Source organism: Ostrea edulis, chromosome 2 (assembly GCF_947568905.1).
Source record: "Ostrea edulis chromosome 2, xbOstEdul1.1, whole genome shotgun sequence".
NCBI lineage: Eukaryota > Metazoa > Mollusca > Bivalvia > Ostreida > Ostreidae > Ostrea > Ostrea edulis.
The window spans coordinates 105232221-105247725 of NC_079165.1; the positions used below are offsets into that span (position 1 = coordinate 105232221).

General features: G+C 32.6%; 1 protein-coding gene across 1 annotated transcript in view; it reads right to left on the reverse strand.

The window, feature by feature from the left end:
* LOC125667313 (serine/threonine-protein phosphatase with EF-hands 2-like) overlaps positions 1-14147 on the reverse strand; it is a 75350-nt gene extending 61203 nt beyond the window's left edge. Inside the window, exons 1-3 of the mRNA XM_056155902.1 lie at positions 13911-14147; positions 13317-13422; positions 3957-4099 (exon numbers count right to left, since the gene is read on the reverse strand). Coding sequence (XP_056011877.1) covers positions 3957-4017 — 61 coding nt within the window. The 5' untranslated portion in view covers positions 4018-4099; positions 13317-13422; positions 13911-14147. The remainder of the gene's footprint in view (positions 1-3956; positions 4100-13316; positions 13423-13910) is intronic.
* Between the last annotated feature and the right edge of the window lie 1358 nt (positions 14148-15505).

A 15505-nucleotide genomic window follows, 5' to 3' on the forward strand; every position in this document is an offset into this window, starting at 1 on the left:
CATGGGCAATTCAAAATCTATGTATAATTTGCATTCCCTCGTTACCAGCACACTTTTCCTGATGTGTCCTGGCTGCAGCAGTTATGGCGGATGCATTGGATTAGTGATTGAGTTAGTTTATGGAAGAATTTCCGAATGTCTCGTCCGGTAAGGAGTTATTACACATCTCCTAACTCCAATTATAGGTAAGGAGTTATTACACATTTCCTAACTCCAATTATAGGTAAGGAGTCATTACACATTTCCTAACTCCAATTATAGGTAAGGAGTTATTACACATTTCCTAATTCCAATTATAAAATGAATTAAAGAGACCAACAAATCATATTTGAACGAATTCTAAATCTGAGAGCAATAATTTTACTGAATAATTGAGCTCAATAAATTAATTAAGGATATGTACAAAAGAATTTTCAAGAAATCATTTTAAGAATTAATTAATGGGCATAACATTGAAATAATGCATGCATTGGTTCATTTAATGATATCATCAAAGGATTTTTTTGTGCATAATAATTTAATGTGCACATTAATATTCATTAAATGCAAACAATACTTCAAATAATGAGCACAATAATTCATTTGAAAATATTTTCAAATTTAAGAATAAATATTTGATATGTTAATTTGCCTATACATTGTTATGTTAAATTTATAATAACTTTAATCTGTTGGTCGAATGAGAAAAATTAATTTTTTATTCATCATATAAGGTATAGATAAATTTATTTTTATTTGGATAACTTATTTTAAGATGTAATGAAAAAAATATAATGAATATTGAAATGTTTTCTTTTGTGTACATGTATGTAACGAATTGTGTCGCATTTTGTTACATTAATAATTATATTTATTGGCATACTCTAATGAATAAATCCAAAGAAAACACAAAGATACCCCCCCCCCCCCCCCACCCCCACTGTTATTACCGGTTACTCAATGTTCTTATTTCATTACTGCTGTTGACTTTTAATTGTTTTATAAATGTCAAAATCAAATGCAATCATTACATATAAATGACTTTTTAGAAATAAAATTATGAATATCCTGCCTTAAACTTTTTCTGGTATCAGATTTAGCTTGCAGTGGTTTTATAACACAGGTTTAAATTCACTTGAACATTCTTTGACAAATACAGTTTCCAAATGTCTCAGTATCTTATATTTGTGTAATTAGGCCACAGTTTTTTAATTTATTGGTTTACGGATTATAAAAATAAAATTTAGGGTCAGTCGGGAGAAAAAAAAAATAAAATAAAATAAACATTATTAATATCTATGGTTGTTTCATTTTCAATAAATCATTAACATTATTTCGTGAGTACAAATAAACAAAACATGTATTTTAAAAATATTAGATAAAAAGTCTTTAGAGTGACTATAGTACGTTAATATGAATTTTGAAAAAAAAAATGCAATTTCAAATTCAGTGTATAACTATATACATGTATCTATGTTACACTTTGGTAGAGCATAAGCCAAGAATGTGTAAGGTCATATCTCTTTGATGTTGTAAAGTATCCAGTATTTATATAATGTTGTTCAGTAATTTTGCTGTATATGCTCAATAAAGATTTTACATTTACAAATTGTAAACATATATAGAGGAAAAAAAATTAATATAAGCACTAAATTACATTAAATACAATTGTATGTAGTAATTCCATTTTTAATTTCAGAATGTTTATACCCCCATGAAATAATTTGTATTCCCATTTTCCCCACATAGACATGACCATGGAATTATCTAGCTACCATCTTTTTGAAAGAAATGTTTCTTGTTTCTTTCCACCACTACACAAGGTATACTAATTTACGAGAAATATGCATACCTTTCTGAGTTTTATCTGGTCATATTTTTTACAGGCGTTCATTATAATACCAAAAGCACATGCATCTAAGAATTTCTCACACTGTTAGAACTATTCCCTGTTAGGATTTTTGACGGCAGAGATGCACGTACATGTATTCAAATACATTTATTATGACATGTACTGCTGTGGTATAAAGTCACTAGTTAGAATAATCTAACTGTGTATCGGTACAGGCCCTCACCACACTCAAACCAGGTCCATAGGACATTATCACTTAATTTAACAATAGAACATCCAATCTAGTAAAGTCGCTAACAACTGTACCTTCCTCTCATCTTTAAACACCCAAATAGCACTGCATTTTGTGTTATGTTAGCAGCAAGAATACGGGCCACCAATACATAAGTTCCGAGTTACCCAAAAGTTATTTCCCTTTGTCGAACTCTTTCGCATTGTATGACGTATGGTGGGTGCAATGTATACATTATATCGTAGACTGGCATTATACATAACGATTACGTATGATTAATGTAATAAAAGCGTAACTTTTGTTTATATCAATCACTGGTATGTATATTCTGGCCATATCAAGCATAATTTGTTTGAATAAGATCATCAAATTGGCTATTGAATCATTATTCGTGTCCTCTTCCATCTACATGAGTGATGCTTTTATCAATGAAAGATGGCAATTAACAATATTTGTTTGAGCCATTTTGTTATCCAATACTCATAAACTCACTAAAGTTGCCTTTTCCCTGAGATAGGATGATCTTAGAAACTCTGGATATCATCTTTTAAGAAATAATACAACGATAGTATATTATAATTAGCAAATGTACCCACTGTCATCATATTTTACGTCATAATTTACGGAAGAGTTCGACAAAGGGAAATAACTCTTGGGGAACTCGGAACTTCCGTATTGTATGAGAAATATTTATTTTTATCAATTCCCTTTTTTCGGGATGAAATGCCATCTGGCACCTGTTTCGTCGACAAGAACAATATAGGTATTCCGATGTTACTGTCATCGTGCGTGGCCATATCTGTTTACATGATTTTTAAAAATATGGAATAAAGATATTTCGCAAAACGAATAGTGATTACCAAATACAAATCAATACGATTGCGCTACACAATTTTCTATTCCTAAAATTGAAAATGCATTAATTTTTATTTTCGATTTGACATGTTGGGTAGAATCGGCGGAATTAAAAAAAAGTAGAAATTTGCATTTTATTTTTTTTCCGATTCCCCAGAAATTATAAGGCCACAGTTTTTTTATTTCTTGGTTTACGGATCCGCTGACCCTAATGATTTGGAATTTTGTGATGGGGAATTCTAATTTATTGATTAGATGTGTAGTTACCTTTATGTACAGCCTACAAATTGAACATGATTTTTAATCATTCCACCAAGAGAATCCATGTGGAATTTTGGAAATCTTGCTCGAGGGGTAAAATATTTCAGATATTCCATATTCAACCTAGAAGGTGAAATTTCTCTGATCCCACATAAATCAGCTCATAATGGATTTTTTTTTTTCACATGACTTGTGAATCATATATAGATTATTTTTGAAAAATTATAGATAAAACAGAATCATTAAAGTCCATTTCTGTCATTAAGTGCTGAAATAATTGACAAAGCTAGAGAGACAATACCTGGAAATTGTTTACACATGTACTTTAAGTATAATAAGAAAACAAAAGCATTCCAAAAAATACACATATATTGAAAAAATAATAAAGAAAATATGAAGACTTTGACATGTCTATGAAAAATATATGATATCATAATGGAATTGACAGCATGGCTATGTGAAATAGGCAGATCTCACAAGGCTCTCTCACCTGGGAGAATTCCATCTCGCAATGGTAGTAATGGGAGAAGATAATGAGTCTAAAACTAAACTACATCAAAACAGGACCAGAACTCAAACTTTAAATATTATCAACACACCTGTAAATCCATGGATAATAAGAAATTTTTACCTGTGGAAAATAGTTCTATAAATGGCCAGTATACAATTAAACACTAGCCAAGAATTACATTTATTATATTCACTTTGACATTTATGAGATGTTATGTAAAGTAGCTTGCCATGCATGCAACAGTAAAGTTGGACAAAATGACTTACCACTTTGTGACCTGGGAGTCTCTTCCTCCACCCGGACAGTATGTGATGAAGTACATCCCATTATTAAGATGCTCTGTCCATGGTTCTAAGGATTTTACTGTCGGGATCTGTGGTAGTATGGAATTATCTTTCACAGTTCAAATCTGAAAGCAACCAATCAGACTACAGCACTGTTTTAATACAATACAGTTTGCTAGACAAAGCAAATTATGCATTAACAATTTATTTCTATCTCAACACAGATTTTTCAATACAGCCGAAATTTGATACATTGATTATATAATTTTAGTTAATGACTTTCAGCATTGTACAATTACTTTCAACTGTGAATTTTGCATGCACAGTACAGTTTCAAATACATTTGTACACCAAATGAAATTCTTCATGTAATAGGTCCATTTTCTCTACCATATATATATACTTTTTATATTTACATGTACAGAATTACATATGTACTTTTATCGTATATTTTTGGATGAGCAATGGAGCTATATGTGTCCACCATTTATCACTTTATTTTCCAGCCAGAATGCTGGTGTTAGTTTATACCTCTTTGTTTTTTCTTCATAATATTATTCACCATGTCAAAACTTCAGAGAAGTTCAGTCTCGGAGGAAAAAAACCACTTGCATTATCAGTATAAGCTGATAATTGGGCTGAGCTGCTACTGAATCAAAAAAGAGCTTAAGTAAACAGGGCATTTCTGACATTTCCTTATCATTCCATTACAGACCACTGATAAATTTACCCAGACTGCTCTAGGATTAAGGGACTACATTTTTGAGCATTTTTGTAAGCTTGGAATATTTTACATTCAAATGATGGAGATGATCACTGCGGTGAAGATAATTTGTATAGCAGAGAATTTTGTGAGATCGCTAAATTACATCAGTACATGTATCAAGCATCTATTGCTGTAATTAATCTTTGTACATACTATTTCTTCTCTTTGTGTGTGTGTATGTGTGTGTTTCTCGTGATATTTTGGAAACAGGAAAACAACTAAATATACTGGAAAACTTACAGCATCGCTCTTTTCATCCCAAAGAATGCTGTGTTTTTGCTTTACAGTATTGGAAATGCTCTTTCATTGTGTTGATGACACTGTCAACTTTGCAGATTACAGTGCTTTATTAAATCAAATATTGATTTTGCATCCTAAATTCTTAATACAGATTCCATGCAAACTACAATTTATTACCTGGTAATGGCATGTACTATAAATCACTAATCTCTTAGTAATTACATTTACCAACGAGGAGTTTGCAATTATTTATATGTAGCACTGAAATACACAAGAATTCATGGATAACTTCAATCTTAAAAGTACACTACACATGCTGTATTTGTCCAGATACACCCCCCCCCCTCCATCAATTTCCTCTCCTCAGTGTATTCAATCTGAAAAGAATAAAAGCACCTCATATTCCCCAGTACACACATCTTTTTGCTATGTAACACAGAATGTGTTTAGTAAGAATTTCTTCATTTTTTTCCTGTTAAGTTGATGAACAAGAACAATAGCTGCATGTCCCAAAAGGACTTCTACACTACTTAAGGGCACAGACAAACTGGGGCATACTGGTGAATTATCATAATTCAGGATTACAGTATGCCACCAGTGTGGAAATTCAATAAAATATCATCTAACAAAAGGTAAGAATTCAACAATTTTTTATCTAGCAATAGATAAAGATCAAGGAGTTTACTTCCCATGGGGATCAGAGTTGGCGTAAGAAGTGACTAAATGGGGTAGTCCTTTGGATGAGACTGCAAAAACCGAGGTCCCGTGTCATAGCAGGTGTAGCATGATAAAAATCCCTCCCTGCTTAAAGGCCGTATTTAGCGCTGAGCATAGGCCTCAATTTTGCAGCCCTTCAACAGCAATGGTGACGTCTCCATATAAGTGAAAAATTCTCGAGAGGGACTTTAAACAATATAAAATCAATCAAGGATCGAGTTTTCTGAGTGATAAATGACTTCTCTAAGTGATAAAAAAATCACAAATTTGTGCCCTCACAGAACATGAGAACACCCTGGCATCCCCACCTCTCCCCAAAAAATTTGAGATACTGCATAATTTGAATTTTTCATGATCATAACATTACTCTAAGTGTTATCACCCCCCCCACCCCCCCCCCCCCCCCCCACCCCCTAAATTTTGGAAGTAAACAGGCAGTCAATCCGTCCATTCATTTGTACATGGACATTTTCTGTAACTCTATTCATTGATTTTCACCCAAATTTGTGGAAAAGTCACCATGAAAACCTGTGCACCCACTACTTTACTATAATTCTGAGGAAGTATTAGTTAACATAAGACATGTACAGAAGTATTAGTTAACATAAGAATGTACAGAAGTATTAGTTAACATAAGAATGTACAGAGAATTCTGAAAAATACATTGGATATTGAGAAAATTTAAGAATTTTTTTTTAACATATTCCCATGAAAATTTTTAAACTGGCTCATTTTGTTGTCCCACCCAGGCAATTCTCACATCAATTTACATTACAGTGAATACAAATTCTCTATAGAATCCCAGTGGTACATTTTGTCAAATTGATAAACTTCAAGCATCCTTATTTTGTGTAAATTCGATTCATTAGGTATGCATAGGAAATATCTCTAGAATCCTCCTCTTATAAACCACAAGGGTACAATCTGTCAAATTAATATACTAGCTAGAGCATCCAGAAGTTATGTAGCTCCAAGTTTCTTCAAACCATGACCGTGGGACCAGTCAGCCACATTAGAGATTAAGAATTCGACACACTATAGGCATGTCTCAAACCTATGATCTTTATATGAGCAAGGTAAACTCAGGTGAGTGTTGTGGCCTATTCCTCATCACCTTTTGTGGTAAGGTTTTAATTCCAGGGGAGGGGGGGGGGGGGGGGGGATATTGTCATATGACACCTCTAGATCCTTGCATGTTTGAAATCCTGTATTCAAGGAATTTTAGAATTTCCCTTTCAGTGACCTTTACCTTTGATGTATGACCTTGAAAATCAAGTGCAACTCAAATTTTCATATGCAACATAACATTTCTTCAAGTCAGATAAAAATCAGATATTTCCTTATACGAAACATTATAACAGAAAGTACATGATACCTGATAATCAGTACACAGCTATTAGCTGACAGTATTCATAGGAAGCCACTGCTTGTAGGGACTTGTAAACAATGTCATTAGGGAGATAGTATAAATCCATCAGGATGATTGGATTGCCCTTCATAAGTATGTCAACAATCAAATCTCCTGACCTGTTACTTACACTAATTGGCAGGCAAGATAAAATCTCCAGGTTTCAATCTGCTCAATTTCATTATGATGCAACTTCTTACAGTTCTTTTAAGATTTTAAAATCGATATTTCACAATCATTATGATTTTAGTTTTCTTTGAATTTCCATTTGATCACTTAGCCAACATTACACCCTTCTGATATCCATTAAGCAACAAAATAATACCTTGGACTCTGTATACTCTATGTGTTAATGCTTAAAGGGACTGGTTCACGATATTTGATAAAAATATTTTTTCATTTTTGATGTTAAACATTAGAAATATAGCTCATTTAATGTTGACAGCCAAAATTTTGACCTTCTGAATGCAAGAATAAAAGTAATATTTTAGCCTTAAATATGTGTTATGTAAACAAAGACTCGAGTCTTTTTATGTAAACAAACAAACAAGTGAAATATTGATTTTGTAATATAATGCATCTTAATTTTGCATAGTCACAAATTTTAACTTTAAGATGACACATTTCACCCCAAAAATGCTTGAAATGTGAAAGATATAATAATACTTAGAACGATATCAATTTCTTTTGAAATTTTCGTAAGCAATAGCATACCGCAACCTTTGTTTACAAAACAAATAATAAACTCTCTAAAATGAGCTTCTGTGATGACATATCACCTTAATTTTCATATGAAATCTTTCAAACACATTAGACAGTAGATTTTGATCATTAAAAGTGAAAAACAAAATTTTGGATAGAATCGTGAATCAGTCCCTTTAAAGTCAATGTTAGCTTCTGTTATCAAACACTTAATGCTAAATTAGGGATCAAGAGTTAACATGTACACTTAATTCATTTCCAAAGAAAGGCCATTCATTTCCGCTGGAAAAATCTTTAATTTCCGCAGAAAAACGTTTTCCAGACTAATATGAATGTAAGTTACCCAGGCAGTACTCACTGGCTCAGAGACTGGTCATCCTGGAGTTTGGATTCGAAGCAGAAAGTCTAATTTAGTCAATGACTTGGAAATGAAAGGAGAAAACAAAAATATTGGAAAAGAAATACAAAAAAATCTTCAGAAATAAAACATAGCACACAATCTGGAAGAGGTAAAAAATGGAAATGAAATGCAGCTGATTTTAATAAGATAGGTCAGACTGCTAACCCCGATCACCTTCCTCATACAGAGATGTAGACTTCACAGTTAGGAACACTATAATAGTGTAATATTTCAAACCCACAAAGCCCCTATTTTGATCTGGAGTCATGTGAATGATATTGAATCTATACTCAGTCTGTATGAGGATACTTCAACATAATCATATGTTTGTGTGAATGTTTTTGTATGATTATCATAAATATATTTTTGAATAAATCTTTATTTCACTACTGGCCATGAGAATCAAATTTTGAACAGATTCTAGTGTAAAAGGTTTTTTTTACTGAGATACAATCATATTTAAGGACACATTTACACACCTAGGAAAAGTTTACTGTATGAAAGATAGGCATAAAAAGCTTCTAGTACATGAAACTTTTAAGGGACATTAGCTGTGAAAGTTATGGCAACCATTTTTTCTCCTCAAAATCTCTTAATGGCATGGGAATATATATTGATGACTATAATAAAACAGATTTATTTTGTACAAAAAGAAGAGACACCTATAATAAGATTACAAATAGATAAAGAAATATATAAGGAAGAATGATTGTCTAGCAAGACAATAATTAGTTAATCACCAAAATTACATATTCAGGTGTCTGTTTTAAATTGAGGGTAAAAGTGTTTGAAATCATTAAATACTGGTGATATTACTGACAATGTTAAAAATTCTAAGTCCCATAACTCTGTAACAACAGAGCCGAAAAATCTGAAAATCGTAAGGGGGTTTTCTTCTGCCTAATCCAAGTATTAAATAGAGAAATCTTCCCAAGGATGCATGTCACAGAAAGTGCCATTGTCACAAGCCACAGCTGAAATGTACACTCCTTTCCCCTTTCACAAAGAAAAGAGAAGCTTATGTTTCAGTCGTGGCTTGCGACAATGAAAAAGTGCTAATGGATGGACAGACAGAGCCAGTACTATAGGGCAACTTTACTATACATGTAAATATATATACTTTTGTTGCAACATTAAATATGTCTTCAAAACAGGTGTCTTGTCTCATAATTATCACAAAATAATAGTAGATTACTGGGAAAAGATGGTCCACACATACCTGACACATACCAATTAACCCACAGCATGGGGCACCTGGCAGGGAGGCAGTGCTAATTAAGTCCTACCTAGCTGTCAGGTGCTGTTTTCATTTCATTATATCTCTGTGAATGTCCATCTGGTGGAAACATATAATTAGCAGTTCATTAAGGTATCAAGAACAAGAGGCCCACAGGCCTCATTGGTCACCTGAGTACTAATTCAAAGTATCACTAGTCCCAAGGCCTATAAAATCTAGAAAAACAGTCCTGTTCTGAATATCGAAGCTAAATTCTAATATTCAACAAAAGTACATGTATAAGTTTTAAGAACACATCTTTTTTTAAATGCCATCGAAAGAGTCTATTGTGATGAAAGGCTTTACATAATATATAATACGTTAACACGATTTGACTGATTTGAATCCATCTTAGAGTCAATACCCTGGGGTTGCAAAATTCACAATTTTGGTACATCCTTTTCTGCTCTTCCTAAATATGCATTTAGTTTTATACCATATCAGCAAACTTAAAGAAGTATTTCAAATGAGAAAGACAATAATCACTAACCAAACTCCCTAGGGTCATGAAATTTACAATTTTTGTAAAGGATTACCTAGGTAACTCCTTCTAAATATCTATTTAGTTTCAATAAATAGTATCAATATCATTAAAACAGATATTGTTTAAATGTTTTAATACATATACCCTATATATATCAAGTTTGACCCCTTTCTGGAGTCAGAACCCTGGGGATCACGAAATTTACAATTTTGGTAGAGGTCTTCCTGATCTACATCACTATGCATTTAATTTTGCTTAGTACACGTGTGGTTGTAGAGAAATTTTTGAAAATTGGTAAATTTTGGCAGTTTTTGCCCCATCCCTGAGGCCCCAGGGGAGAAAGAGTCCTGAAATTAACAATTTATGTCCCCCTTGTCCCAAAGATCCATCATTCACATACCAAATCTGAAAAGAATGTGAATGGTAGTTATCAGGAAGAAGTTGAAAATATTCAATTCTTAATGCATTTCTATTGTTCACACATTTAATAACTGACCATTTTAGCCCTACCCCGATACCAAAACTCCTACACCTGGGATCATGAAATTTACAATTTTGGCAAAGGGCTACATTAACCTGCTAATTCTAATTCTGCTAATTCTAAATACCCATTTAGTTTCAATTTAGTATCAATAACATTTAAGGTATTCCATGTATAATGAAAGAATAATGAACAATTTTGAAGGATTTAGATTAACATAAATGTTCATTGTTAAATAATGATGAAAGTGAAGCAGATGAAATTCACATGACTGGTAAATGATTAGAAGCTGACCTTTTTGCACTTAAGACTTTTTGGAAGAGTTCTCTGCCCTTTGTAAAAATCAGAAAAATCTAATTTTCTAAAAAATGTGTGTGGTCAATGATTAATTTTATTTCATATTTTCATTAAGAGAAAGTGTAAATAACTTTCTACCAAGAGTTTTGTATGAAAATATAATTTCTTTTTAAAATATTGTAATAAAACATGCTTTTCCCATATACTTCAATGTTAAATTCTAGGTGAAATAAATCAAGCAGTAAACAAAATTTTGAAAATTCCTTTGGTGGATTATTTTTATTTGATGGGCCCTTCAAAATGATACCATGATTACAAAAAGTCCACCATCCATTTATTAGATATGAAATATGGTCATTATACATTGAATACCTTAAGAAGGTTTTTCAAAAAATGTTTTACACATGCATAGATACTATACACTACTATATGTAGTCTGTAATTAATGTTGTAAACTTTTTTGAAATTTCTTTCTTTATAAGCTGTCTTGCTGTTATAACCCTATATAGCTGGGCCCAAAATTGGAATAAACTTATCTTATCTATATACCAAGTTTGGCCCCACCCTAGAGTCAGAACATCAGTACCCCTCAAATAATAGAATTTACAATTTTGGTAGATGCCTCATGCCAAATTTGAAAAGAATTGAAACGGTAGTTATAAAAAAGTTGAAAATGTTCAATTTGTTAATGCATCTAATCACTGATCATTTTGGTGAGTGACCACCCTGACACCAAAACCCCTACCCTTGGGATTGTGAAATTTACAATTTTGGCAAAGGGCTATTTCTGCTTATTCTAAATATCTGTTTAGTTTCAATAGTATTAAAGAAGATGTTATTTGAATATTACACATAAACACTAGTCTATATAGTAAGTTTGGCCCCGCCGTGGAGTCAGAACCTCTACCCCGGGGATCATGAAATTTACAGTTTTGGTAGAGGACTTCCTGCTGTACATCGCAATACATTTACTTTTTCTTGCAGATGTGAATCCCAATCCCGATTCAGATAAACATATCCTTGTGCATGATCCCAATCCCGATTCAGATAAACATATCCTTGAGCATGATCCCAATCCCGATTCAGATAAACATATTAACCTTGTACATGTGCAAGCTGACTTTTTCCCATAGCATCTGGTTTGACCTCATTTATACATTTTCTGTATGGACTCGGAAATGAAATAGGTTTTGTTGTTGCTATTGGCAAAGCTGATGATTGCCAGTATTGTAGAAAATTTACAGAAGTACATCATTTTCCTATAACGCTGGTGACCATTATAACCCCAATGATGACATGAAAACCGCACTTCATTGTTTGAATAAAACACAGTCATAATGGCCAACCTAACTCCTTTCAAACCATATATGGAAAATAAATTCAAGTCCTTTTAAAGTGTATTGCCCGGCTGTTTAGCACAGCGAGTTATATTAACATGTGAAGTTACAAATTCGTAGATCGTAAAATCGAATCTTGAAGAGGTTTTAATTTTTCTCCAGTTACTTTCTACTAAAACTGCATTTTCCCCCCAGATACACATTTTAATTTTCTATGTTTGAAGTATTACAGTAGATTCCTTATTTTACACAAGAAATTTTAAATAATAAAATGCTTTCTTTGTTGTTTCATCAGGTGATAAAGGTAAGCTAGCATTGCAGAAAAAAATTCATAACCTGTGTAAGCGGGTTATGTAAAAATGTTCTGCAATGATTGCTATCTTCATCACATGATGAAACACTGAAGAAAGATATTTTATTGTTTACATTTATATTTCTATGTATTGTTTTAAAACATACACTAGATTAAAGTACTAAAATATCATATGGTTGACCCATTTGTTACATTAAATGGTACAACAAAAGCACCCTTTGACCTTGATGACGCTCCATATTTGGTAATGATTACGCAGACAGGTGGTACTAAAAACCAGATTGAACTAGTTTGCAACAAACATGTATTCATTGTCACAGTTGAAAGCAATGTCAATTTCAAAAGAAATATAAGAGAAAAGATTCAGTGAATGTAAATATTATATGATGAAATGACTTCTATACATCGAATCGTGTGAACATGAATTCACGTGTAGTCTGTTAATCAAGAGTTCTTACATGTATTTCAATGATAAAAATAAAAGTGAATAATCTTATTTTGTGAGTGATACCTCTCTCAAAATCACGAGATAATAAATTCCTCGCATATATTTCTGAATCTACAGTATTGTAAATACCAGTTTTCTGTGGTGTGATATACACTAATTCTTCATCAAAAATGAAAGAAAAGAAAATCAGAAATATATTCTTTGCCCATTTATGATGCTTTGCCTTCCTAGTTTGCTCAGTGGATTAAGGCATTACTCCATTAGGCTGGCAATCTGTAAATTGTGTGTTCGAGTTCCACATAGATTTTAATTTTCTTTTCATTGATTTTTCACTAAAACTGCAATTTTCCCATTATAACATTACAATAGCTGCACCAACTATCAATTATTACATAATTGTTCTTAATTTTCAGACAATAATTATATACCCAATAAAAAGTTAAATTTATATTTTATTTTCCTTTCATACTTACGCTCGGAGTTCTATTGTTTGGGAACAATCAGTACCCAGTCCTCATCTCTTATATCACACAAACACACGCATCCAAGTCAACATGGCCTAGATCACTGTATGTCATACTGCAAATACGTGATGTATGCCCCATTACAAAACATTAACCATGGATGAAATCAAAATCTCAGATCTCTCCATCAACAGTTAACTTAGTCACTTTAAAATCCAATCATGACAGTTTGCTAATCACTGCTTTCAAATAATTAATTCTAGTTCACTGCACATATCCAGTCTCCATAAAACACAACACGTGTGATGATGCAAGATCATATGGAGCACGGCAAAAATATGGAATTGCCATGTCTGAAAAGTGAACCGTCAATGAAAAAAGACAAAACAGAATAAATACCATGTGTAAACATTACCATGGAGATCCAATTCTGGTGATAGGAGTTACATTTACCAGCTATGTGAATCCAACCAATAATGGTAAAGTCACACACCAACAGGTGATATTTCAAAAGTGTTGATCACTTTCATATTGATTATTCGTTTCAGCTCGAATGACATCCAATTATATTCATAATTATCAATTAAGAAAAATGTTACGTACTTTGAGGTGTTGCAAAATTGCACTTCTAACTTCTGGTCTAGGGTTATATATAGTGCCTACAATATTCACACAAAATTGCACTTCTAACTTCTGGTCTAGGGTTATATATAGTGCCTACAATATTCACACAAAATTGCACTTCTAACTTCTAGTCGAGGGTCATATAGTGCCTACAATATTCACACAAAATTGCACTTCTAACTTCTAGTCGAGGGTCATATAGTGGCTACAATATTCACACAAGCTCCATCATAACAGAAAAGTGAACTAGAATCTGAAATAAAATAAATGTAAATAATTATTCTCTTACTAAAAACTAAAACTAAATAGTTGTAAGAATAAGCAATTCAAAGATACATATCGATCTCCATATGTGACCACATTTTGCAAAAAAGTCGTAGCAATAGTTATTCATGATAAAGTTATTTTTTCCACCTTTATATGATACTAGCTGCTATTACTTTATAAAATCATACACACAAAGCTGCTATAGTCTCACATACTGGCTGCTACCGGTTTATAAAATCATACTCACAGAGATACTAGTCTGACATACTGGCTGCTACCGGTTTATAAAATCATACTCACAGAGATACTAGTCTGACATACTGGCTGCTACCGGTTTATTAAAATCATACTCAGAGATACTAGTCTGACATACTGGCTGCTACCGGTTTATAAAATCATACTCACAGAGATACTAGTCTGACATACTGGCTACTACCGGTTTATAAAATCATACTCACAGAGATACTAGTCTGACATACTGGCTGCTACCGGTTTATAAAATCATACTCACAGAGATACTAGTCTGACATACTGGCTGTTACCGGTTTATGAAACCATACACAGACATTAGTCTGACATACTGGCTGCTGCCGGTTTATAAAATCATACACACAGAGATGCTAGTCTCACATACTGGCTGCTACCGGTTTATAAAATCATACACAGAGACACTGGCTGCTACCGGTTTATCAAATCATACACAGAGACACTGGCTGCTACCGGTTTATCAATTAATACATACACACAGACATATGGCATGTTAAACGTTGCAATATTTGATCTTTTTCATTTGCATTGTATAATTTTCCTTTTGTAATGTCTAATTTCCCTTTTGTATTCCATATTTTTCATTCGAATTGTATATTTTTCCATTTTGTATTCTATATTTTTCATTTGTATTGTATAATTTTCCATTTGCATTCTATATTTTCCATTTGTATGGCATAAATTTTCATTTGTATTGTATAATTTCCATTTGTATTGTATAATTTTTCATTTGTATTCTATATTTTCCATTTATATTGTATATTTCACTTGTGTTGTATCCCAGGGATTGTTTATTTTGATTTGTTACAAAGGATTTCATTAGTTAACGTTGCTTTGAAAATTGTTTACAATTATGTACCACAAATGTAGACGTACTTAGCGTACAGGGCCGTAGCAATTAGGGTTCTTTAACATGCCAACACCTGCTGCAACACAGGATATCTGTTTTAGGTCATTTCGGAAAGAGCCATGATTCTCACTTTTAAATGCCGAATGTTTGGCAGTAGAGGGGCTCGAACTCCAGACCTCCCACCCACAAA